Source organism: Pseudorca crassidens, chromosome 7 (assembly GCF_039906515.1).
Source record: "Pseudorca crassidens isolate mPseCra1 chromosome 7, mPseCra1.hap1, whole genome shotgun sequence".
In the NCBI taxonomy this organism is placed as follows: Eukaryota; Metazoa; Chordata; class Mammalia; order Artiodactyla; family Delphinidae; genus Pseudorca; species Pseudorca crassidens.
The window spans coordinates 35,078,219-35,104,718 of NC_090302.1; the positions used below are offsets into that span (position 1 = coordinate 35,078,219).

General features: G+C 41.6%; 1 protein-coding gene across 2 annotated transcripts; it reads left to right on the forward strand.

The window, feature by feature from the left end:
- Positions 1-2,064: 2,064 nt before the first annotated feature.
- SLC25A51 (solute carrier family 25 member 51) lies at positions 2,065-19,595 on the forward strand. Of its 2 annotated transcripts, XM_067743903.1 has the most exons (4): positions 2,065-2,212; positions 6,274-6,396; positions 6,491-6,548; positions 15,327-19,595. In XM_067743903.1, exons 1-4 carry the CDS (start codon positions 2,209-2,211, stop codon positions 16,255-16,257), a joined length of 1,116 nt encoding a protein of 371 aa, XP_067600004.1. In that variant the 5' UTR covers positions 2,065-2,208; the 3' UTR covers positions 16,258-19,595. The 2 variants fall into 2 exon arrangements, with proteins under 2 accessions (XP_067600004.1, XP_067600003.1); XM_067743902.1 differs by lacking the exons at positions 2,065-2,212; positions 6,491-6,548.
- Positions 19,596-26,500: the final 6,905 nt, after the last annotated feature.

A 26,500-nucleotide genomic window follows, 5' to 3' on the forward strand; every position in this document is an offset into this window, starting at 1 on the left:
AAACATTGAGAGACTGTGCATGGCTGAAGCACAGAATGTAGCTGGAGACGAGGTGAACAGATTAGGTAGAGGGGCCAGGACATCGAGAGCCCGCGAGCCAAGTTAAGGAGTTTGGATTTGTTGAAGAGGCAAGAGGGAACACGTGGAAGTTTTTAAGCTGAGGACTGAGATGATCAAAACTGAGTTAGAAGATGTTATCCGACAGCTGATATGGAGGCTGGAGGTATGGAAAACAGTTTAAGAGACTGAAGAATGAATAAAACAATGGGTGGATGAGGACAGAAAAATGAAAGGATAACTTTATGATGAATCGTGAATCAGAAAATAGAGGTTTTTGATCTCCAACATTCATATGCCCAAGAAGAGCCAATTAAGGACCTGGGAGGTTTCTGACGAGGAACTAAGAGCTGGAGGAGCAGAGGCCAGCGCTGTGACCTGCAGCATAAAAGAAACGGACTGGCTCAGCTCCAGACATGCGTATGCCTGTCAACCTGGGATTCCCCTACTCTTTCAAGTCTGTTGTGCCCCGATTGTGTGTTTAATTTCAATCTTTCCTCCTCTTCGGGTTTTACCACAGGACAATAACCTCTCTATTCTAATCTGAAATGAATTATTTATGCTTATGAACATGCTGGATGCCTGCCTGATTTATTTATTTTTCAAATAATACATCTGAATAGGAGTTCACACAAGACAGGGCAAACATAATTCTGACATAAATGCCTTTCCCCAACTGTTGCCCAATTTTAAACACTCCAAGCTACTGCGTGGCCTTGTCATTATCCTGTGGAGCCCCAAATCTATCTCTGCACACTAATTAGATGCCAGGTGCCTGCATCTGACGGTCAAGATTTGCACTATCAGTCCCCACCACCTGACTTTTACAATCTTATCTCCTGCTGCTATGACTTTCTCTGCTAGTCCAAGTTCCACTCATTCATCTTCCAAGGCACAGTTCAAACACCTCCTCCCCTATGAAGCCATCCCTAGTTCCCTCTTAAGGGGAAAGGCCCCTCATGCATCTGAATTTCCAGAGTTTTTGTTTTTATATCCTTCGTTGGACTCTAAGTTCCCCGAAGAGAACACAATGGCACACAGTAGGTACCTCAGCAGAACATTTGCTGAAATTAGGTAGCATGATGTCTCACACCCCAAGAAGCAGTTAATCAGGCCAGCTCAAGCAGATGAGACAAAATTTTGGAGTCAATATCTACAAAGTGCTCTCAGGGGAAGTGGGCCGGGAGAGCCACCCACCTATAGCCATACCGTATTTCACTCCAGTGGAGTTGCTTATTGGACTAATCCCAAGTAAAGCGCATACACTTCACATATTTGATGAGCCTCCTGAGGAGCCTCGCTGTTGCTCTCCAGGCTGACCTTTCCGTTTCCTTCAACACCTCACATCTGTGTGCCTTCCAGTTTATAAGTTAGAGTCAGATCATTATTCTCAGTGATTCTTACAAGGGCCAAAGGATGCATGCAAGGCCGGCGTTACTTGTCAGAGATCTGGGGCTCAGGGGACAGTGACTTGTCCGAGGTCACTCCCAGCAAGGGTCAGGGCTATGACTTGACCTAGGCCTCCTAACTCCGGGTGCAGTGAAGTCCAAGACGTGCAAGTTGTCTGAGACTGAAAAGAAACAGGGTTTTTTAATGATTTGTATATTCTAAAGCACACACAGGTGTTCTGTGAACTGCAGGATCAGTAGCTGACACAAGGTCACTCCGAGGGTTTGATGAAATCTAACTAAGGATACAAAGGGAAGCGAGGCGGGGCCTTTCAGGGCCTAGGCGCACGTGCGCTTGCCACCCACACTATCACTTCCCAGTGGTCCTCCCGCAGCCTACGCACTAGAGTACGCGTTGGCTGTTTCTGGCACGGCAAGGCCACCGTACGGCACCAAAGGTACGGCATTCCAGCAAGTGGAACCCGAAAGCCTGACAACAGGTGTGATGGGTGACCCTACACCTGCCCTGCCGCGCCGAACCGCTGCCAGGAGTTGGCCGGCGTCACTCGACCCTCCGCGGGTTTAGAGAGAGGCGGCGCGGTGGCGTCTCCCTCACGTGACCGGGCTCGGCGGCATAGAGCGCGTCACGCTCCGCCCTGAGCTCGGGTCGGTCAAGGTCTGCGCCTGCGCCGGCTCGGTGGCTCGCGGGCTCGCCAGCCTGCAGGCGGGCCGCTACCGGGCGTGGAGCCTGGCGCCCGCGGCGATGGGTGAGTACAGGAAGCGGCCGAGAGGAAAGCACGGGGCTCCCCCGGCCTGCGCGTGGAGTGAGTGGAAGCACGAAGGAGGGTCTGAGGAGGCCGCCTGCACGGCCCTCTGGCGCGGCCGTTGAGGACTCACCCCCCACCCCCCCGCCTCCGCGGGCGCGCGCGCGCTCGCAGTGCGCCCCGCCGCAGTACACCCCGCCGTTCCCGCGCGCGCCATCCCGGGTGGGACCTGCAGCCGCAGGGCCCAGCTCTTGCCTCCCAGCTCTGCCGCCCGCTGCCGGGCTTCGCTGGGCCGTGAGCGCCGTCCGACTGCCGGAACGAGCTTTTCCGGCGGAGGAGGCAGTGCGTTCATTTGGGCGCGCCCCGGGAAGGAAGGTGCCTCCCGGCGCGCATCGAGAGCGGGGCGGGGAGGGGCCGGGCTTTGCCTGCAGCCCGGGAGAGCAGCGTTGGGACCGCGGAAGGGCGCCTGCCCCCTCGGGGTCTGGGATACCGGGACCCCTGGCTCCGTTGAATGTCCGGGACGGAAGGGGCCTGGTCGACCCCGTCCGCCACCCTCCCCTCCCCCTCACTACAGACAGGGGAAATGGACGCCTGGAGAGCGGTAAGTTCAGCCACACAGCCAGACAATGGTTATTCTGCGACACCATGTTGCTTCGCGTTGTGGGAAACTCGGTGGTACAGTGCTTTTTTTGGAGATGCGGGGGGCATTGTTGTTAATTGAAAATCTCTGTACCAATTATTTAGTGTTAAGCTTATCTAGGTGGAGCGTGTCAATGCCTCAGCTATATTTACCCTTTTTTTTTTTTTTTTTTTTGCTCCTTAGAGCTGTACACGTCTGGTCTTAATCCCCACCTTCTGTTTCTCTACCTGCAAGCTGTGAAACAGAAAACCTTAAATAACTGTGTAGTGCCCTTGCTAGTCTGAGCTTCCTCTGACCTTGTTTCGGAAGGATTCCATAAAATCAAAAGGTGCTAGGATCGGTCAGGTCCGCTAGTGGTTCCAGAGCACAGGTCTGGCGCTTTGGATCTGGAGTCACCTTGAGTGCATCTCGGGGAAAGATCACAAGCTGTTACCTTTAAGAGGAGTGGACTTGTCTGGTCTCTCCTTTGGTAGATTAAAGTAAGCCCAGAGAAATGGATTTTTAAATTGTAGACTTTGCTTTGTATTTATAGTAGCAAGATAGTGTCCTATCTAGGACTAGAACCGAGTTTAATCTTGTCCTGAATGCTGACTCAGACCTGCTGACTTGTGGGAGTTAACATCCTTTGAGAAATACAATTGCTTTCTCCTCAGTTTTTGCGCAGAGACCTTTGTGATGGATCACATCTCGGTCTTAACCACGTGGGCTATAAATTACAGTGAGCATTTAGACTTTACACTGTTTTCTTATGCCACAGAAGTTTGACTCTTGGAGTTGCTTGAAAGTCAGCTTAATTAACTTTGCTTCCTAATGTTGACATAGGTTGAGTGTTTTAGGTAGCAAACAAATGTAAAGTTATGGTAGATAAATTTTGCAATAAATTGCAAAGAATTATTATCCATGTTAAAGAATTTAAATATAGAGAAAAGTTTAGCAAAGAAATTTAGTGTTCACAGAATAAACATGAAAAATTTTAAAGTCCACTGCTACAGAATACTGTGCACACTAGCCTTTGTTCTTTTGCCAAATTAAGAACCTATTCACACGATCCTGGTGTGTAGGGCAAAATGAGGGAGAAAGCTTTAAATCTGTGAAGTCTGGAAAGGTTTCATTACATTCCTTTTTCCTATGTCCAGGCCTGTTTTTAAAAATCTGAGACCCTAAATGTACACTAATGTTCTTTAAATTTCTTAGAATAGTTCAGTACAGCGGTCAATAAATGACTGGCTAACTTCTGTTAGCCACAGTTTTCTATCTGTTTAATAACAGACCGAAAGAGTCATGACAAAACTAGTTGAAGTAACTTTAATTTGCAAAATTTTGGAAAGTAATGCAAGTGCCATTCTAGTAAAAATTAAAAGTGAACATGGACAAAATTTTGTTGTTCAAGTGTATAAGTAACTTGGTTTGTATTATCAAGGAACATATATTGTTAAACAGCTGGTAGGTAGTGACTTTATAATTTAAAGTATATTGTTATGTGTTTAGTATGTAAAAATGAAACTTTTACATTCATAAATTGTCACAACGTGTTATGGTATAATAACACATAAATCTGGATATTTCTGTTGATTTTAACATTTAGTCCTGAAACTGAAGAAGAGCAAAGCATTACATAAAGTATTTCTATGCTAAATTGTTTTTAAATGTTGGTTAATCTTAGATTGGCAAGTATAGTACTGATAAGAGTTTAAACTCCTGTCTGGCAGCTAAAATGATAAGAAGTAAGAATGTAGAAGACTGATTAATAATTATCAAACTTTGTACCCTGGCAAACTTCTCAAGCATTTATAGAACAATTTTTCTTAAAATGCCATTGATTCCTTTCACTGGTTAACAGCACAAAATGTAACAGACAGAATGTCTGTTTTAAACAAATTAAAAAGCTGTGGGGTTTTTTTGGTTTGTTTTTTCAATTCTCCCTAAGTCAGATTTATGCATACCCACAAAAGCTGTGTGTGAAGGACAGCTATCATACATAAGGAGTTGTATCTGAATTAAGGGAAACAGCTGTTGAAAGGGAGTTAGTTCAATTAGTCAGCAACAGGTTAACAAGTTTAAAAATTGAGTCTTCAAATGCTCCTTGGCACAATGCTAATACTACATGAAGTGCTTCAGGTGTTGAGGAAGTCTATACAGCTTTTAGGAAAAATGCTTTTCTAGAAAAGCACGTCAGAACAATGGGGTCAGCAGGTTAGGGAGGTCCCACCTAGATATCAGAGCTACAGCTTCTCATATCTGTGCTGGAAAATACCATTTTTCCTGGATGGACTAAAAGTTCAGAACAGAACAGGGACATTTTTAACATTTCTTTCTTTCTTCATTTTAAGATCTCAGTTTCTTTCCCCCTCACCCTGTATTTCAGCATGATCCAGCAGAAAGATGGCTGCTTTTAGAAGTGGCGATTTTATTTTTCTTTCTGGGGTGAGACTGTTACGGAGCCTGGATACTTCAGGCTCGTATGCGTCCATGACCAGTGTCCTACTGTGGTCAAAAAACTTAGCAATGGACTTGGTGAACTTGGCTGCCTGCTGCTGCTTTGTTCTGCCACTGATGAAGGTCAACCTCAAGGTGTATTTGTCATCAAACCTTTTAAGACTGGAGGCTAGTTGCCAGATATCAGGGTCCATCCCTGCAGGATCTTTCCTGTGGGCCACGAGAAAGATGCTCTTCTCCTGAGCATAAATTAAGGATGTGCTGCGATGTCCGGAGCCTAAACAGGCTTGGACTCTGGAAAGGGTGCATATCACTCCAGGTCAAAGCCACTGTGGTGAAGAAACACAAGATGGTACAGATGGTAAGGTGACTGCCAATTAGACCAAAATGCTCCATGGAATGTATTACAAAGTAATAGTTAAGGTTTTGCTTAAAGCAAAATATATACCCTTAAACACTCAAATTATGAAACAAAGAATAAATAAAAATAAGAAATTTCCCTTCAATAAATTAGAAGAAAACAAACCCAGACAAAGCAGGAGAAATGAGATGATAAAGAGGAAAAACAAATTTAAAAACTGAAAAATAGTAAAATTGGTAAATTTAAGAACTGGTTCTGGGCTTCCCTGGTGGCGCGGTGGTTGAGGGTCTGCCTGCAGATGCAGGGGACGCGGCGGGTTCGTGCCCTGGCCCGGGAGGATCCCACATGCCACGGAGCGGCTGGGTCCATGAGCCATGGCTGCTGAGCCTGCGCGTCCGGAGCCTGTGCTCTGCAACGGGAGAGGCCACAACAGTGAGAGGCCCGTGTACCCAAAAAAAAAAAAGAACTGGTTCTTTGCTGGGATGATAGGAATGTGAATTAGGTAAACTGACTACCCTGCTCAAGAAAAAAGGGAATATAGGCACACAAGATTAGAAGTGTTTTTTTAAAACAGCAAGTGCTTTATAAGACTATATAAATAAACCAGACTTTTTTTTTTTTTTAAAGGAAATCCAGTTATCAGAGTTGACTCCAGAAGAGAGAACCTAACAGACCTAACAATGGAAGAAATTGAGGAAGTTATCAAAAAGCTACCATCCCCCAAAACACCAGTCCCAGATGGTGTTTCAGGTGAATTCTTTTAACTTTCAAGAAAAAGATAATTATAAGATTTAAATTGTTCACCAGCTTAAAGAAGGAAAAATGACAGATTTCTTTTACAAAGCCAGTGGAACATTGACACCTGAACTTGACATGAAGATAGTACTGAAATTGGAAACTTGGTATGTTATGAATAGTGATGTGAAATTTTAAAATAAAATGTTAGCAAACTGTATTTAGTGATACATTAAAGGAATATTTCACTGTGGCCAAGTAGGATTCACCTCCATATTGCAAGGGCGAGAAATACACTAACGTATACACCAAATAAATACATCAGAAAAGAACAATAATAATAGTTTATCCTTGTTGAGCCACCTGCTGTGCTGTAGACTACTTTCCTGGGGGCTTCACATGTATTAATTCAGTTAATTGGCCGGCCTATGAGGTAGGTAACATTCTTATTTTATAAACGAGGAAACTAAGCCACAGAGACATTGAGTAACTTGCTGAAGGTCACACAATAGATTTGTAGTGGAGCCAGAATTTGAACCCAGGCAATTAACTGTATCTGTTAAATGTTACACTGGCTCTGTTTCCAGTATCCATATGATCTTCTTAGTAGCTTCCTAAAAGCATCTGACCAAAGTTCAAGATAGATTCCTGACTTAGTGGCAGTGGGGGTGGAGGTGGTGGTAAAACAGGAATCAATGTATATCCCTCCTGTGTTTGGAAATTCTAAGAGACCCTTATCATCAGTTGACCATTAGTACTAGAAAAATGGAATCAATTTTTAATGGGAAAAACAGGGGGCAGGGACTTCAATTATAATTGCAGATATACTGATTCTTAGAATGAATGCAGAATGAAGTTTTGGGAGTTATAGTGTAATTTGTCAGATGAAATTGTATGATAGTACTGGGAAGACATGCTCCACTTCAAGTTTGCAGAACAATCCTAAAGATGGGCAGGGATAGATGGCAAACAGGGAATATTACTTGAGAGGGAACAAATTTTATATGGGCCAATTGATCAGTGAATATTTTTGTGTCATGATAACTTGTTTCCCTCTGTAAACTTGAAACTGCTAGGACTTGGATTATGAACACTCAGATGACAAGAACTTCCTCCTCAAACCAAAAGCCAGTGTCATGCTTCACAGTTAATCCCTGTGGAGTTGTCACAGATGTCAAAGTATAAGGATGTTTACTATTACCATAATTTAATTATGTTCAGGAGGTATATGCCAATCCAATAAGAAGAAAGAAAGAGGCATACTGTAAAGGAGAAGGCAAAATTATTTGTGATATATAGTAGAAACAAGCAAATCCACCAAAAAACTGAGAAATAGGGGACTATGGGCTGCTTCTAACTTTAATACACAGGAATTGGTAGCTTTTTCATATGCAGACAAAAAGCAGTTAGAAAATTAATTGGAAGAAAACAACCCTTTCATAATAGGGACTGAAAAGGTAAAATACCTTTCAAGGTCTATATGAAAAAAATTTTAAATGCTAAGGTTTGTGAAAAGAAACAAGTAAACAGGAAGATATCACATCCTTGTAAAGTAAGGTACAATTTTTTTTTAAGGTTCAATTTTGAAAAAGTGACAGTACTTTAAATTTATAAAGTCACTTCTGCTGTAAAATACCAAGATTTTTGGGAGGAATATGACAAAAATACATTAAAGTTTATCTGGAAAAGTGTAAGAGCCCGGAAAACTGATGATTCTGACAAGAGTAAAAGGGAAAGCCCTACTAGTTGATGAAATCTACTCTGATGCTACAGTAGGTTAAAATCAGTTGTACCTAGAGAAGAAATACAAGGCTGTTGTGGAACAGAGTGGAGTGCAGAAGTAAATGCAGGTGCTTGTGAGTATTTAGATGATGCTAACCAGTGAGGAAAAGAAGGCTCATCAGTCAGTTTCTAGGCAATCTCTTATCTTTGCTTCATTCCTTATACTGTAATTCCAGAGAAATTAAAGTACAGATGGTAAATGAAACCATAGAAGTTGTAGAAGGAAGCATGGATTACTTGTTTATAATTTTGGAATAATGAAGGACACAAAACCTAGAAGCCAAGATCAATAGAATTCATATCCATATTAGGAACTTCATCACAAAAATGATACAAAGTAGGGAAAGTATATGCCACAACTTGATTAATATAACTAGGATTGATTTTCTTCGTGCACAAAGAAATTTTCCAAATCAACAAGGAAAAAAACAAAGTGCCTACAGAAAAATGGATAATGTGAAATTTTACAGTACTAAAAGAAATTCAAATGGTCAATAAAAAATGCTGAATTGTATTATGTATGTATGTACGTATGTATATGTATTGTATGTATGTATGTCTGTGTTGGGTCTTCATTGCTGCGCCTGGGCTTTCTACAGTTGTGGCGAGCGGGCGCCACTCTTCGCTGCGGTGCATGGGCCTCTCACTGCAGTGGCTTCTCTTGTTGTGGAGCACGGTCTCTAGGTGCACGAGCTTCAGCAGTTATGGCTCGCGGGCTCCAGAGTGCAGGCTCAGTTGTGGCGCGCACGGCTTAGTTGCTCCATGGCATGTGGGATCTTCCTGGACCAGGGCTCGAACCCATTTCCCCCGCATTTGCAGGCAGATTCTTAACCACTGTACCACCAGGGAAGCCCCAGAAATTACTGTTTAATACCTGGTGCTGTAAATGGTAGGGCAACTGGGACTGGCATACACTTAATGGAAATATAAATCACAGTAAGTTTCCTGGAGGCAATTGGCCGTAGCTATCAAATTAAAATGTATTCCTGGGCTTCCCTGGTGGCGCAGTGGTTAAGAATCCTGCCAATGCAGGGGACACGGGTTCGAGCCCTGTCTGGGAAGTTCCCACATGCCACTGTGCCACCAGGGAAGCCCTTTTTGTGTATTTTTTAGATGATGGTTAGGTTGGTGGGGATGGGATGGAGTGTGTGACTAGAGTCGGACTTAGTAGTAAGGAGCCTTTGGCAGTAGTCAGGCAGGAGGTGAAGAGGACCTGGGTTGGGACAGTGAGCCTGGAGGAGAGGATGTATGTGTATTTAATTAATTTACAATTTTATTTTTCTCTTAAAAAAATATACATCTTTTTTAAATGTCTTTTTTTAGTTTATTTTATTGAAGCATGGTTGATTTACAGTGTTGTGTTAATTTCTGCTGTACAGCATAGTGATTCAGTTATACATATATGCATTCTTTTTCATTATGGTTTATCGCAGGATATTGAATATAGTTCCCTGTGCCATAGAGTAGGACCTTGTTGTTTATCCATTCTCTATATAATAATTTGCATCTGCTAATCCTAAACACCCACTCCATCCCTCTCCCAACCCGCTTCCCCTTGACAACCATAAGTCTGTTCTCTATGTCTGTGTCTGTTTCTATTTGGTAGATAAGTTCAAGTTCATTTGTATCATATTTTAGATTCCACGTATAAGTGATATCAAATGGTATTTGTCTTTCCCTTTCTGACTTGCTTCACTTAGTATGATCATCTCTAGGGTCATCCACATTGCTGCAAATAGCATTATTTCATTTTCTTTATTTTAAATTATTTTTGGCTGCGTTGGGTCTTTGCTGCTGCGCACGGGCTTTCTCTAGTTGCAGTGAGCGGGGGCTACTCTTCGTTGCGGTTTGTGGGCTTCTCATTGCGGTGGCTTCTCTTGTTGCAGAGCATGGGCTCTAGGTGCGCGGGCTTAGTTGCTCTGTGGCATGTGGGATCTTCCTGGACCAGGGCTCAAACCTGTGTCCCCTGCATTGGCAGGCAGATTCTTTTTTTTTTTTTAATATGAATTTATTTATTTTATTTTATTTTTGGCTGCACTGGGTCTTCGTTGCTGCATGAGGGCTTTTCTCATTGCTGCAAGCGGGGGCTACTCTTCGATGTGGTGCACAGGCTTCTCATTGTGGTGGCTTCTCGTTGGGAGCACGGGCTCTAGGCGCGTGGGCTTCAGTAGTTGAGGCACACGGGCTCAGTAGTTGTGGCTCGCGGGCTCAGTAGTTGTGGCACACATGCTTAGTTGCTTCGCAGCACGTGGGATCTTCCCGGACCAGGGCTCAAACCCGTGTCTCCTGCATTGGCAGGTGGATTCTTAACCACTGCGCCACCAAGGAATGGCAGGCAGATTCTTAATCACTACGCCACCAGGGAAGTCCTGCTCTATTAAATGTATTTTTAATGTGTAAATTTAATGTGTAACTTTTTCTAAAGTAATACACATTTATTTTGTGAATTTCCGTTTAAATGATTCATTTGTTGTTTTATTGGATCTACGAGCGGCCCAGCTCCAGGGATTCTGGCCTCTTGGTGAAGCATTTTGGTGACTTCATAATCTAACTGCTTTAATACCTGCCAAAGTTAGAAATAATTCCTCTCTCTGAGCCGGGCCTTCCTTTGATTATTTAAATTGCAGTGGAACAAATTTTTAGAATGTCAGGGGAAAGTGTTTTACTGTCCCTTTATTCCCCATCATGATAGTGCTAAGCAGCATTTAGAGACAAGTCCCACTCCTCCAGCCTCTGCCAAAGTTGAGGTTAATTCAAATGAACACAGTTTTGGTGCCCAGGGGTAGTGTGGCTGCCCTGGTGTTGGGGGTGGACAGTGAAAGGTTGGGGCTCTGATCCTGTCTAGTTCTACAGGTGTGACCAGGTGACAGTGGGGAGAAGATTCCTGACCCCTTTTATTACCTTCCTTATGGCAGATTTCAGGCCTGCAGTGGTTTCCAGGCATAATTCTTCTGAACTGAGGGCATGTTTATCTTTTCTAATAGAAATGTGATAGCAAGCCAGCTCCAACTACAGACAAAGCAGCATTGGGCTAGAGTGTACAGATGTTACATTTTCTTCTTAATATAGTCTGTCTTCTGGGAAAAGGGCACACAGATCTAGGTGTAACATGCCTAAGGAAAATAATTTGTTTCTATTAGCTTCCCATGAGAAAGGAAAAAAATAGTACCTAGTAGCATCAGGGTCTTGGGATCATCCTGAGGGTCTCTGGTGATGCAGGTCCTAGCCTGCTTTTCCATCATTGTCTGCCGCCCATCCATCTCGCACCCACATTAAGCTCCAGCCAGACACCCTCCTCAGGAATGTGATGCTGCTGCTCCTTTGACACGGGGCCTACACCTTAGCCTGTGCTGCTTTGGCTAAAAGGTGCCCCACCCTTAGGTACATCCAGAGTCCTATTCACCTTTCAGAGCCCTGCCCAGAGGTCACAGACCCCCCTGTCTTTCCCTCCAGACAGCTAATTAATGACCCCTTCCTCTGTGGGGCCTTTATACCTTCTGTGTATTTCTGTGGTTGCATTTACCACACTGTGGTCCAGTTGTTTGCATGTCGTATCTCCCGAGGCCAGCGTCCTTTTATCTCTAATCTCTGAACATTACAGGAGTTGAATAAGTTGGTTGAATTAAAATCTCTTAGTATACTGAGGAGGCCAGTGTAAAAGCAGGCAAAGAAGAAGAAATTCCCAACAAAAGTAAATGAAAATCTTCTTGATAATGTTATACTGTAAGTCTGAATGAAGCAAATACAAAAAACAGTACAGTGCTCACTGTGTCCCCAGAACAGCAGTGGGACCCGGTGCACTGTACTCTTCAGCTGACTTCTGCCCCAGTGCAGGGTGGGTGGCCTTGGCCCATTGTAACTGGAAGCAGCCTCAGAGGTACAGCAATTTGCCTTGTTCACTTGGGAGCATTGTCACATCCTTTCTGTCACTGTTTGCCTTGTCCTGATTAGACCTTAGTTTTGTCAGTCTCCAACTTTTGAAGACAGTAAATTGAGACAAATTCAACTTGAAAAATATAGAAAAGGAAAATACAGCATTATTATGAAATTAGAAAATGTAAACTACTTACTTTGGCTTTTCTATATGTATATTGATAAAAACAGGATTGTGCCATGTCAATAAAAATATTCTCCTTTATTTTTTCTTCTGTAACACTTTATTGATCATAAAAAGGACTCACTGCTATCTGAAACTTCATTAATACCATTAAAAATTCAAAATTAATATACTGAACCTTAAATATAAATACTCCTTTATTTTTAGTACCTATATGACATCCCATCAGGTGGCTACATCTTCATGTATGCAGTGTGTCCCTTACTGTTGCGCATTTAATTTTTACTCTGTATTTCTGTTAAGAGCGTTGTAATTGTCCTATAATTGAGTCTTTATGTACCTCTCTTGTTAATAATTATTTCCCTAGGCTATATTTCTAGAAGGAAAATTAGAGTCGTATGTGTGTTCCATATTTTATGTTACATGTCTGTGGCTCCTGCACATATAAGCTCCTCAAGAACTGATGCTTTCTGATTATGTGCCTCACTCTGCTCTACCTTCACATGATGACATTTCTCTTTAACACCTTTTGTCCTGATGCTTAGCGGTTTACAGCAGCGTGTGTGTATGGGGAGGGGGAAAAAAAGGAACTTGTTTTTTGTTTGTTTTTGTCATAAGTCAAAGAGCTAGATGGTTTACCTGACTTATTTTGTTCTTATTTATTTATAATTGAAACTGTGGTTAAAAAAAAAAATCAGGGACTTTCCTGGTGGTGCAGTGGTTGGGAGTCCACCTGCCAATGCAGGGGACACAGGTTCGAGCCCTGGGCTGGGAAGATCCCACATGCCATGGAGCAACTAAGCCCGTGCACCACAACTACTGAGACTGCGCCCTACAGCCCGCGAGGCACAACTACTGATCCCATGCGCCGCAACTACTGAAGCCCACGTGCCCTAGAGCCTGTGCTCCGCGACAAAAGAAACCACCGCAATGAGAAGCCCGCGCACCACAACAAAGAGTAGCCCCCGCTCGCTGCAACTAGGAGAAGTCCGTGTGCAGCAATGAAGACCCAGCACAGCCAAAAAAAAAATTAATAAATTTAAAAAAAAAATTAAAAATCATAAGATTTACCATCTTAACCAATTTTAAGTGTAAGTTCAGTAACATTAAGTATATTTACATTGTTATAAAACAGATCTCCGGAAATTTTTCATCTTGCAGAACTGAAACTATACCCATTAAACAATAACTCTGTTCCCACCTCCCCCAACCCCTGATAATAACCGCTATTCATCTCTATGAATTTGACTACTTTAGGTACCTCATATAAGTGGAATTACACTCTATTTGCCACTTTATGACTGGCTTATTTCACTTGTCCTCAAGGTTCATCCATGTTGTAGCATGTGACAGGATTTCCTTCCTTTTTAAGGCCACATAATGTTCTGTTGTACGTACATACCATGTTTTGTTTATCCATTCGTTCATCAGTGGACACTTGGGGTGCTTTCACCTCTTGGCTATTTGTGAATAGTTCTGCTGTGAACTTGGATGTGCAGATATCTCTTGGAGACCCTACAGTAAATTCTTTTGGATATATACCCAGAAGTGGGATTGGTGATGGTATTGTATGGTAGTTCTATTTTTAATTTTTTGAAGAACTGCCAGACTGTTTTTCCATAGTGGTTGCATCATTTTACATCCCCACTAACACTTGTTATTTTCTTCTTTTTTTTTTTTTTAATAGTAGCTGTCCTAATGGGTATGAGGTTTTCATTTGCATTTCTCTGATAATAAGTGATGTTGAGCATCTTTTCATATGTCCGTTGGCCATTTGTACATCTTCTTTGGAGAAGTGTCTGTTAAGTCCTTTGCTTGTTTTTAATCAGGTTATAGATGACTGGCAAGGACTGATCTTGCCATTTTAAAAAGCAGATGTATTCTAGGGGTAGGACCTTGCCTTCATTCCACTAAGTGGGCTAAGCCTGTGTATTTAGGCTTCAAATCTTTTTCAGCATGGTCTGGTACGGCCACTCTTTGTCCCAGGGCATCCTCCCAAAGTCATTGCCATCTGTGGTATGACAGCAGGAACATGAACTCTGGAGGCAGACTTCATTTCAAGATGCCAGCTCCACCAGTTACTAACTACCTTGGATGAAGATGAGTATTGGTTTTTCCATTTGTAAAACTGGGAAAATAATGTTTACTTTATGGAGTTGTTTTGAGAATTAAATACGTGAAAATTGTGCTTAGTATATACCTGCAGGCCTTCCTTGAGCCTGTTCTCCCAGCCTCCACCTCACAGAGTGTGTGCTCACTGTCCCTTACCTGTGTTCCCATAGTATATATTTATCATGGAAGGACTTACACTGTGGAGTGATTGTAGACCTTGGCAGAGCCTTCTGTTAGATTGCAAGTTCCTTGTCTTTGACTCTCTAGCACTTAGCAGAGGGCCTAGTTTACAGTAGATACTAAGTAAGTGTTAGTGAACAGAATGACTGAGTGTATGTCTTGCTCTTCTTTTTCTCATGAGAGGACTTTGTTTCAGAAGGATAATAGCATGTACCATTATGTAGTGTAGGCATTACATATGAACTAGTCCAGTGGTTCTCAAATTTTTGGGTCTCAGGACCGCTTTACACTTAAAAAATTTTTGTGGACCCCAAAGAGCCTTTATTTGTATGGATTAATATTCATGGTCTTAGAAATAAAAACAAAATTTTAAAATATTTATTAATTCACTTTAACAAAATGATAAACCCATTACATGTTAATATAATCAACACATTTTCATGAAAAATAATTATTTCCCCCCTAAAAAATTAATAAGTATGTTTTACAGTTTTGTAAGTCTGTTTAATGTCTGACTTAAAAGGTTGGTGGAGTCTCATATCTACCTCTGCATTTGTTCTGTTGTGATAAATTGTTTTAGTTGAAGTATATGCAGAAAATCCAGCCTCACATGGATATGTAGTTGGAAAGGGGAGGACCTCCTGGACTACTGAAAGGGCCTCAGGGCCCTCCAAAAATACTTAAAGAAACAGTGATCTAGTTTAAAAGGGAAAAATGTAATAGAGTCCAGAAATTGGAGGAAGGATTAGGGGAAATTTTCATATGTTTAGCACTGTATATAAAGGTTTACCTATTATCATTTTATTATTTGTAGGTTAAAAAAATCCTTCCCGAAGAAGATCTTAAGCAACACGATGGATTCAGAAGCTCATGAAAAGAGGCCACCAATCCTAACATCTTCAAAGCAAGATATAGCACCTCATATTGCAAATGTTAGTGAAATGAAGCATTACTTGTGTGGCTGCTGTGCGGCTTTCAACAATATAGCCATCACATTTCCCATTCAGAAGGTCCTCTTTCGGCAACAGCTGTATGGAATCAAAACCCGGGATGCAGTACTTCAGTTGAGGAGGGATGGGTTTCGAAATTTGTATCGCGGAATCCTTCCCCCTTTAATGCAGAAGACGACTACACTGGCACTTATGTTTGGTCTGTATGAGGATTTATCTTGCCTTCTCCGTAAGCATGTCAGTACCCCAGAGTTTGCAACCTGTAGCCTGGCCGCAGTACTTGCAGGAACGACAGAAGCAATTTTCACTCCATTGGAAAGAGTTCAAACATTGCTTCAAGACCACAAGCATCATGACAAATTTACAAACACTTATCAGGCTTTCAAAGCACTGAAATGCCATGGAATTAGAGAGTATTATCGAGGCTTGGTGCCTGTTCTTTTCCGTAACGGATTCAGCAATGTCCTTTTTTTTAGCCTTCGAGGTCCCATCAAGGAGTACCTGCCTACAGCAACAACCCACGGTGCTCATTTGGTCAATGATTTTATCTGCGGGGGCCTGTTGGGTGCCATGTTGGGGATCTTGTTTTTTCCAGTTAATGTTGTAAAAACTCGCATGCAATCTCAGATTGGTGGGGAATTTCAGTCTTTCCCTAAGGTTTTCCAAAAAATCTGGCTAGAACGGGACAGGAAACTGACAAATCTTTTCAGAGGTGCCCATCTGAATTACCATCGATCCCTCATCTCTTGGGGCATAATTAATGCGACTTATGAGTTCTTGTTAAAGATTATATGAAAGAAATCAGTTAAGTGCCATTAATCAACTGAATAGACCTAAGAAGAATGCAGTTTGGCCTTGTTTCTAATTGGCCAAATACAAGTTGGTGTCCTAAGTCCAGGGCACAGTGAATTACGGGCAAAGCTGTTTTTCTTAAGCACCAACAAATTCAGAATAAAAGGTTTCAGTAGGAAAATTTAAGGTTTTGGGGGGATTTTGGGGGGGACAGTGTTAGTACTTTTTTTAATCATTATCTGAGAACTTTAGGCTAATTGCCTGGTTAATAGCTGTCTATCTGATGGCTTTTGACAAGGAAACTAACAGCCAAGATATATGATACTTTTTTCCACAAATCTTCTGTATTGAAGCATAAGTGGCCATGACCAGCCAGAGGAAAGGCTCTTAGGGTCCCATGATTTCTCAGGCTTACTTCTATTACTCCATTTCTTCTCTGCTTTTAGGAGGAGTTACAAAGGGTAGTTTTTGTTAACTTAAAACATATACATGGTAGGAAAAAGGAGCAGAAGAGAGAAGAAAAACAGCTTATTATGTGTAGGTTTTTCATGATAAATTGTTTGTATTCGTTTTGAAACTAAGCACCTGTTGGGATGGTCATTATCCAAATTATTTCTCTTTCGACGTGGTAGACTGAAGCAACTAATGACATCTCCCATTTTGCTTTCTAGGGTAGAAAGTTTTCTCTGTATTTCTCAACATGACCTTAAAGCTTCCCAAAATATTTTTATATTAATTTCACTATTTCGTTGCCAGAAAACGTGGAGGCTTAAATTTTGTTAAAGGTGTTTCATCCCATTAAGAAGGTTCGTATTACAGGTATCCCCCACTTCTCCAGAGTTTCCTTTATGCCACTTCGCTTTTACAAAAGACCTACACTAGTACCTGTTTTCACTAACCAAAAGAAATACAGAGATGATTTTTGCTTTTACAAGAAAAGGTGATTGCTTCCTCATTCTATGCCATTTCGGCTTACAAAAAGTTCCGCAGGAATGCGGGGGAAACCTGTAATTGCATTACAGATCCAATTCTGTTTAGCTCAGCTTCTTTGAATTGTTGCCAATTTAGTGAAGAGCTTTGGAGTTTTGGTAGTTTTTCCTTTGAGTAGTAGTTTGTCATAGTCAAGTATCCTGTTCTCTTGAAACTCCCTTTAAAAAAACAACAAAATGCTTCCATAAAATTTTATTTTGGAAGTCTATTAATAGGACCTCAGATTTTTTTTCTGGTTTCTAAGTGTTCTGGGGAAGGGGAAAAAAACTCAGTACTTTTTCCCAGATAAATAAGGCAAAGTGACTCATACACCAATTGAATAACTAATAAAACATACGAGACATCCTAGAAAAGTGGTTTATCGATCTTTTAAAAATCCACATCTGTAAGTATTATGTAGTTAAGATTACCTTCCAGCATCTGACACGGAGCAGAGCACATGGGTTTTATTACCAGTCTTTCATCATTCTGGGTAATTGCATGTTACTCTGTGCACATGCTGACCAAAATAAAGTCAGGGTCTCAATTGGTAGTTTACTCAGTTTCTGGACAGATAGTCCAAAAACGATGTTTACCTCTCAATGCAGGGTGGCTGGTCAAGTGACAGGAACATCTTCCTTCCAGCTGTGAAGCATTCGGAGGCATTGTCACGCCTTTGCCAGGCAGTAGTGAAGCTCACTAGCTTTACAAAGGCTCTGTCTGACAGCGTTGTGCTGGAAATGGCCGTTAATTTTAGAAACCAAGGTGCAGGTGTAAGGATTTGAGAAAACAAGGATTTGACACCAAATAAATGAGAGTAGCATCCTTTGGCCTATGGAATAGAGTCAGGATTTCAAGTGGGTTGTTTCAGGAACGAGTGGCAAAGGCACTGGTGTCTGATCCCCTCGCTCGTGTGTGTGTGTGTGTGTGTGTGTCCAGCACTCCTGGGCATATCTGAGTGCTCAGCATGTGGCCGGTGCGTTAGCCTGGGGTCACACCCTGACCCTGGGAGTAGACTCCACTGGCCTTCAGTTCCACGGGGCTTCCTTTTGCCTCTACACTCCATGTAGGTGATAGAAATCTAAATTCTAAAGCACTTTTGTGAAATACAAGTGAAGTGAGAATTTGAAGGAGGGTGCTTCCTCTTCTGCTGTCTCAAACATGTGGCATTTAAAAACAAATATTTTTTTAATGGTTTTAACTCATTATATTTTTTGATTTCTTTGTCACTTTTTACAGCTTTTGAAGACCAAACTGCAAATACGTTACCAGGGTTGGTTTTATGTTGTCCTATATTTTCTTAAATTTGACAAAAAACTCAACAGAATTTGTGGTAGCCAACAGCTTTGTCTGAAATTTAAAAGAAGTCAAAATGTGTTATTAGTAAGGAAGAGATTCTAACTATTGTTTTTGCCTTCAGTGTGAACTAGTATGGTAATAATTTGGAAAAAGCAAACATGAGTGAATAACTTTTATCTGCACAGCTTTAAAAGTGGCCTTTCTGTGGCACAGACAGCTCATGAGCGCAGGGCACTCCTGGTCTTGCCTCCTATACTTCATTCTGATGCCACCAGAAATATGTTCTGGATTCTATACGTAACACCCTTAGAGTGGTATGAGCCCTCAGGACTGTACTACAGAGTAAACTCAACCTCTGTATGGTGGCAAATGTATGTGTCTTTGTTTCATTTGTGGTTGGAGACAAAGTTGATGCTTTAGTCTCAATAGTCAATATTCATCTTACTTTATGGTTGGTTATATAATCACCTGCTATATATTACGAACTGTGCAATGAGACAGAATTGTGCATATATAATCATCTTTGGAGACCTGCAATTCCTTGGCTTGATTACAGTGGTGATACTCAGTTACAGGGCTGTACAAACCTTAATAAGAGGATAACGGGTGGTACCGGAGGGCTTCACGGTAAGCCGATCATGTTGACCAACACTTCTCAGTGTAGATGAAGTACTGTCGTGTGAGGGGCATGCAGTCAAGATGGAAGCGAGGTGGGAGATCACATTTAAAGGGTAAGCGCTCAGCCTTGGTTTCTTTTAAAATAGTCTGTTTTCTCACGTGCTTATAAATGTGTATCAAAGACTTGAATAGGCATTCTCCTTAACGCTGAGGGTTTTCCGTTTTTAATGCTGTCTTTTTGCCTAATAGTGAATATTTGCTTGCCTAAATGGCTCCTAAATTGTGGAGGAGTCTACACGTTTCCTTTTTTAAAGTTTCATTGTTAAAAGTGGTTGTTTTTGTTTGATATTTTGAGTTTTGTGACTATATGAGTTTAAATGAAATCTGTTAAATGTTTCAGAGTTAACGTGTTTCTTTTGGTATTTCTGATCGGAATAAATTTTTTTTTAAGTCCATTTTTCTGGTCTCTTGTGGCTGGGTTAGGGTTAGTAGCACTGTCCTTTTTGTGGTAGATTAGTCTATTAGTCTTTTTGTTGGTAAAACATTCAGCACACTACTTTGACTATTAGTGACTTCACCTGATAACTTTGTAGGTAGAACAGTTCTTCAGTTATCCATTTTGTTTGGTCAAGAGGAGTTCCAGATAAGTTAATTTTCTAGATAGGTTAACTACAAAGCATTTTGTTTTTTAAAGGTTCTCAAATGAAATAAACTTTTCCCTACTGAGTATAAACTGTTTTGGTGAATTCAGTATATCAGTACTTTCTGTTGTAATTATGTACCTTCAGGTCATGCTTACCCCCAAGCTGAATGATCTGGACATTTGTGCTTTTTGAGTTTTTTATATCTGCTTTTGATTTCATACTGCTTGTTTCTGTTAGGAGACTGAAATCATATTAGCTACACTCTTGGTTTACACATTACATTTATAAGGTGCTTCCTGACTCTAGGGATAGTTGAGGTTGCCTGATGAGGTCCACCAAGTAAGGGAGCAGTTGCCATGTAATGCTTCTAAAACACTCCTGTTTTAGAAATTTTTTTAGAAATTCAGGATAAAAGTGAATATCCTGAACTCTAGAATTCATGAAACGGGTTTGACACATCATCTGATGAAATGTCATTGTAACCCATTGGCGGAGTGAGGGGAGTAGAGAGCATTTCTCTTGGTGTGACGGGGAGGGGCCGGAGGGAGGTCTGCAGTAGCTGCAGTGCCTCGCAGTCTCCAAAGGCTGGTCCCAGCTTAATCCCTTCAGCATCTAGTTTCCAGTAGGGAACTTTTTCTCCAGATGAGTATGTGATTTTGAAGTAGAAATTGAGGATAAAATAGGATTTATAAAAATTCTCATCTGCCTTCAATCCATTCTTCATATTCCTATCATTTTTCTAGATGAAATGATCCAGGCCCTGTCTCCCTTGTTGTCATCTCCAGCTAAAACTGCCCTGCCCAACCACTGCCATGGGGACTTCTGTACTCTCTAGCCTCCCAGCCTTACCCATGTGGAGTCCCACTGCACTGAACCCTGCTCTCTCCCCTGGTTCACGCAGTAACTCTTACTGAGGCCTTCAGATCTCAGCTCAAACGTCACTCCCTCGGGGAAGCCAGCCCTCACTTTAAGGACCAAGGCAGGTTCCCCTCTTACATATTCTTGTGCTGCCACATTCCTGTGCTGTTTTCATAGCATTTACCTGTTTTAATTATATTGTCATTATTTGATGCCTTTGGCCCTTTTGAATGTCAGCTCCATAAGGGAGGGACTCTGCTCTAGTTTCCACAGTTCAAGTTCCTGGCACAGTGCCTGACACCTTGTAGATGTCTGACAAATGTTTCTTTAAGAATCAAAAGAGTGAAGGGGGCTTCCCTGGTGGCGCAGTGGTTGGGAGTCCGCCTGCCGATGCAGGGGACATGGGTTCGTGCCCAGTCCGGGAAGATCTCACATGCTGCGGAGCGGCTGGGCCCGTGAGCCATGGCCGCTGAGCCTGCGCGTCCGGAGCCTGTGCTCCGCAACGGGAGAGGCCACAGTGGTGAGTGGCCCGCGTACCGCAAAAAAAAAAAAAAAAAAAAAAATCCTGTCTGACTTTAGTTCCTTGATGGGTCATGGAAGTTGTTTCAGAAACAAATTTTCTATTTTTTTTTTTTTTTTGCGGTACCGCGGCCTCTCCCGTTGCGGAGCACAGGCTCCGGACGCGCAGGCTCAGCGGCCATGGCTCACGGGCCCAGCCGCTCCGCGGCATGTGGGATCTTCTTGGACCGGGGCACGAACCCATGTCCCCTGCATCGGCAGGCGGACTCCCAACCACTGCGCCACCAGGGAAGCCCCTGAAACAAATTTTAACACTGCTTGTGCTGCCATAATGAAATACCATAGACTAAATATTTAGGCTTAAACAACAAGACATTTCTCGGTTCCAGACACTGGGAAGTCCAAGATCAAGGTGCTGGCAGATTTGGTTACTTGTGAGAGACCTCTTCTTGGCTGTGTCTTCACATGGCAGAGAGAGAACCTCTTGACCTCATCTAAACCTAATCATCTCCAGATACCATCACACTGCGGGTCAGGGCTGCAACCTGCAAGCTTGGGGTCGTGGGGGACACAAGCATTCAGCCCATAACATACATGAGCTAAATGATGAGGCTCTTCTTTGCTCTCCTTCTTCATGTGTAACACTTCGCTATCTTTTTTTTTAATTTTTATTTTATATGGGAGTAGAGTTGATTTACAATGTTGTGTTAGTTTCAGGTGTACAGCAAAGTGATTCAGTTATACATTCACCTATCCTTTACTCAGAAACATCCAGCCAATCTGAGACAAGTCTCTGTACTAGTCAGGACTCCAATATACAGGCTCCATTTTTCTTATTCTTGCACTGTTTGTGAATTGTGGATCTCAGCTGAGTGAAGCTGACCAAGAAGGACAAGAAGAAAGTATTCCTTAAAATAATTAGTGTCATTGCTACTTTGTTACTGTAGAAGTGCCATGAAGGCAGTGGCTTGTTTTGTTTAGAGCAGACCACCTCAGGAGTTGCTTTACCTTTCACCAGCATCATTCAGTTCAGGAACCAGTCATTAGTCAGCAGTGGCTTGCTCCTTACAGAGTACACCAAAAAGGGGAAATGCATTTAGTTACACTGAGATGCTATATACCTTTTTGTTTCAGATGATAATAGGGAAAAGAAACTAATTTCTTTCAAGGGTCATCATACCTATAGTAATACGAGGCACATGGTATATAGCTTTCTCCTTTCCCGTTGGTAAAAAGGAAGCCTCCAAACTTTCCTTGCCCCTCTCATACTTTGCTGAAAAAGAGTGATTAAACAAATTTCGAGGTTTTCTTGGGCTCCCCACTTCTCACTCCCCACTGAAAAAGAGCCATAGAGTTTTCAAGACAGGTAATAGGGAAAAGTGGGTATGTAAGGGATCCAGGTACTTTTCATTTGTAATTTGTGTGTAAAATATGAAGGTAACAAGTGAAAAGCAGTTAGGAGGTGAGGGCCTAAACTTGGAGATATAATGGGTGCGATAAGCCTTGAGAAAGCTAAGGCAAAGTCCAAGGAGATTTAAAGCTTTGCTGTTGCTGTTTGGAGCCCTTCAAAACTGCTGCCACTCGTGGTCCAGGAACAGAAAAGCATGGTGTTTTTATGTTTGGAAGCAATGCTAAATACATTTGAATGTATATCAACTCAAACTAGAGAAGAGAACATCCCTAATTTCAATTTGTACCTTTTATAGTTTATTTTGTTTAGCAGATTTGCCTTACATCTGCTCAGTACTGTAAATCTGCCCTCTTAAGGACAGATCATTTCAAGTTACAAGATTCTAGACTTGTGGACTATACAGAGCTGGCTGCCTGTGGCAAGTTCCCAGGTAAAACCTTAAATTTCCCTTGATTCCCTACTGGCTCCCAGGCTGGATTAGGTCTCCTGTGGCACATGATGACTGTCTCAACCTCAGCCCTCTGGCCAAGATGTTTGTGCTGTATCCCTCAAGACAGTGTGAATGCCTTGAGGGCAGGGGCTGTCTTTCTGATCTTTGTATCCACGGACTAGAGTTTCTCATAATACCTATTCAATGAATGAATCATACTCTGATCCCAGGTGTTATCTTTATCACTATTATTCTCCCTGTTTCAGAGACACTGAAGTTTTTAGGAATTTGTCTTTTAAAAATCATCACGGAGAATACATAATGTCTGATTCCATTTATGTAAAGTTCTAAAAGAGGCAAATCTGTTGGGGAAAAAAACCAGTGGTTAACTCTGGGAAGGGGCGTGAAGGAACTTCCTGCATCTGGGGTAACGGTAGTGATCTGTATCTTGATAGGGGTTTGGGTTACACAGGTGTATACATTGGCCTAAACTTATTTAGCAAACATACTGTTAATATTTGTGCACTTCACTGTATGGAAATTTTACACCAGAAAAATATTGAACTTTAGTTAATGATATGTATTGCTGAGGAGTTTTAAAAGGATGGGTACAGATACCTGCAATTCATCAAAATACATCAAAAATTAAGATGGATTGATGGATGGGTAGAATATTGGATAACTGATAAAACAAGCTTAGTAAAGTGTTGACAGTAGAATCTTGTAAAATTCTTTCATCTTTGCTGTATGTTTGAACATCTCATAATAAAATGTTAAGAAAAATCATTAGGGTGTTTATCACAATATTTGATGTCACAATATATTGAGAGACTCAGTTCAGTTCTTTTAGTATGCTAATTATTCTAGACTGCCATGAAGTCATAGGATACTACAGAAATACCTGCTAGAGGGGAATACAGGCCTATGGCATATTACTAACATCCTTCCCACTAGTCCTAATGACTTGGTGGCCACCTCCTCTCTCTCCTCAAGCCCAGGATACACACCAGATTGTGACAGGGCTGGTGAGTAACATGGTGGCTGATGAACTGAAGTTTTTCTTAAGTGGGCCCCAAAAGTGAGTGGTCTACTCACCCCCGAAGTGACCAGGGTAGGGATCATGATTTTCCCGCCAATACTCTGCAACTTTCAACAAAGGCCAGGAAGTCCTTCTTTTATACATACATTTATTACGTACACACACAAAACCTCTTCAGTAATAACTGCCTAAGAATAAATACAATGTATTCAGAACAGATCTGATACTTTGTATTTAACTTTTATAAAGTAATCCTTTTACAATGAAATTTGGATCCTTCATTTTACCCAGACAAGAACTAATCTTTTATAGTGATGGGCTTTTGCAAGTTAATGTAAGCACAGCAGCCTCGTGTACCCATAATTTAAATAGCTTTCAAAGGAGACAGCTGTTTCCCCCAAAAAAGGGTTTAAAAGCTGTTGTGAGTTGTCTGTGCTCTGCTTAGAGCTTCTGTTGTTCCTGTTTTGAATTTGTCCGTAGCAGTTGGAAGCTGTTTGGAGCTCACAGTGTGTTCTGTAGCGGCTCCTCTCGTGGAGTTAGAAGATAAGGCACACGGCACCAGGTCTGTTCCTGAGAAGATAAGATGATCTTAGTGTAATTAACTGCTCAGTAATTTAAATACCATTTAAAAATAGGGAAGCCTTAGCTCTCGCTGAAGGAGGATGGTGTAACTGATGGGATGCGTGGTTGTCCATCTCTCAAGCTCCAAAGTTAATATGTTCTCCAAACAGGCTTTCTTTATCTTCACAGAGATCCATGGAACTGTCATCCATGAAGAATCTAAACCCTAACTGCATTTTCTAAATCCCTAGTTCTCAAACTGTGGTCCCCAGACCTACAGCATCAACTGGGAACTGGTTAGAAATGCAGAATGGGGCCTCCCACCCCAGACCTGTGAAATAAGCAGCTCTGGATGTCAACCTAGCAATCTGTTTTAACAAGCCCTCCTGGTGATGCTAATGCCTGCACCACTTTTCATGTGTTCTCTGCCAGAAGGGAAGGGCCTAGAAGGAAATCTCAGTGGACATGTATCTGTGTTGTTTTAACCATTAAGTTTGTGGTAATTTGTTACATCAGTAATAGGAAACTGATGTAAATATAAATCATTAAAATCACTTCCTTTTAAATAAAAAAATCTATTTTTAAATAGTCCAAAATATGTCAGTCATATTTCAGGAATAACTGAAATAGTGATCATTAGTGCTATGGTTAGTTAAGTTAGCTAAAGAACGATTAATTTCTCAAAAAACTGAAAGGGATTCACTCTATTTTTCTTTTCAGTGACTTCCCAAAAAAGCATCCCAAGTAGAATTGTCATTTTTCTAGTAAATTTAAAATAGTATGGCAAAATGAACCATCAATCATAGTTAAATAACACAAGAAAATGTCATTCTAGGGAACAGTGTGAAAAGTAGCATGTTCTAAATTTATCTATATGAGATCCAATCACTGTATACAGCTTAACAAAAATTTATCAACTATGCTTCCTACTGGTATGAATAATTTTCACTGAATAATTTATAAAACTCTACACACGATTCATATCAAATAAACTTGTAAATGGCCAGAACATTAGTGAACAGATGTGAATGGTTCAGATCTTAGTAAATGTGTTTTCAGTGCAAAATGCCATTTCTATGTTTTAGAACGGTAGGCTTCAAAAAATGAAGTGTGCATATGCCAGTGGAAGGACAAGGTGAACCCTGGAAGTGCAAGAGGTAATGTAGAACTTTGATTTTTTAAACATCTTATCCTTTTAAAATTTCCTTTTTCCCTATACATGTTTTATAATGTACATAATAGATCAGTATAACAATATATGTAATTTATAAATGATCAAAATTTGGATTGTATTCTCTAATTTTTTCTGTTAAGAGTTAACATGATCAAAAAAGTTTAGAATATCACTAACAAGAACCACCAAGCCACTGCCTCTGTTACAGCCTTATGCTTGATTCTGGTCTAAAAGTGAACAAAATGTAAACAAAAATTTTCAAACTAATGCTAAATGCAAGTTTTTTGTTGTTGTTGTTTTTTCCAGAGGTGGGGTCTCTGACCAGATTAGGGTGTGAACAGGACTTGCACTCCCTTAATCTAGCTCCAGGTGGTCTCCTAATCTTTTTTAAACTTATTTATTTAATTTTGGCTGCTTTGGTTCTTCTTTGTTGCTGTGTGCGGCTTTCTCTAGTTGTGGCGAGCGAGGGCTACTCTTCGTTGCGGTGCGCAGGCTTCTCGTTGCAGTGGCTTCTCTTGTTGCGGATCATGGGCTCTAGGCGTGCGGGCTTCAGTAGTTGTGGCGCGTGGGCTCAGTAGTTGTGGCTTGAGGGCTCTAGAGCGCAGGCTCAGTAGTTGTGGTGCACAGGCTTAGTTGCTCCGCGGCATGTGGGATCGTCCCAGACCGGGGCTTGAACCCATGTCCCCTGCATTGGCAGATTCCTAACCACTGCAATGCAAGTTTG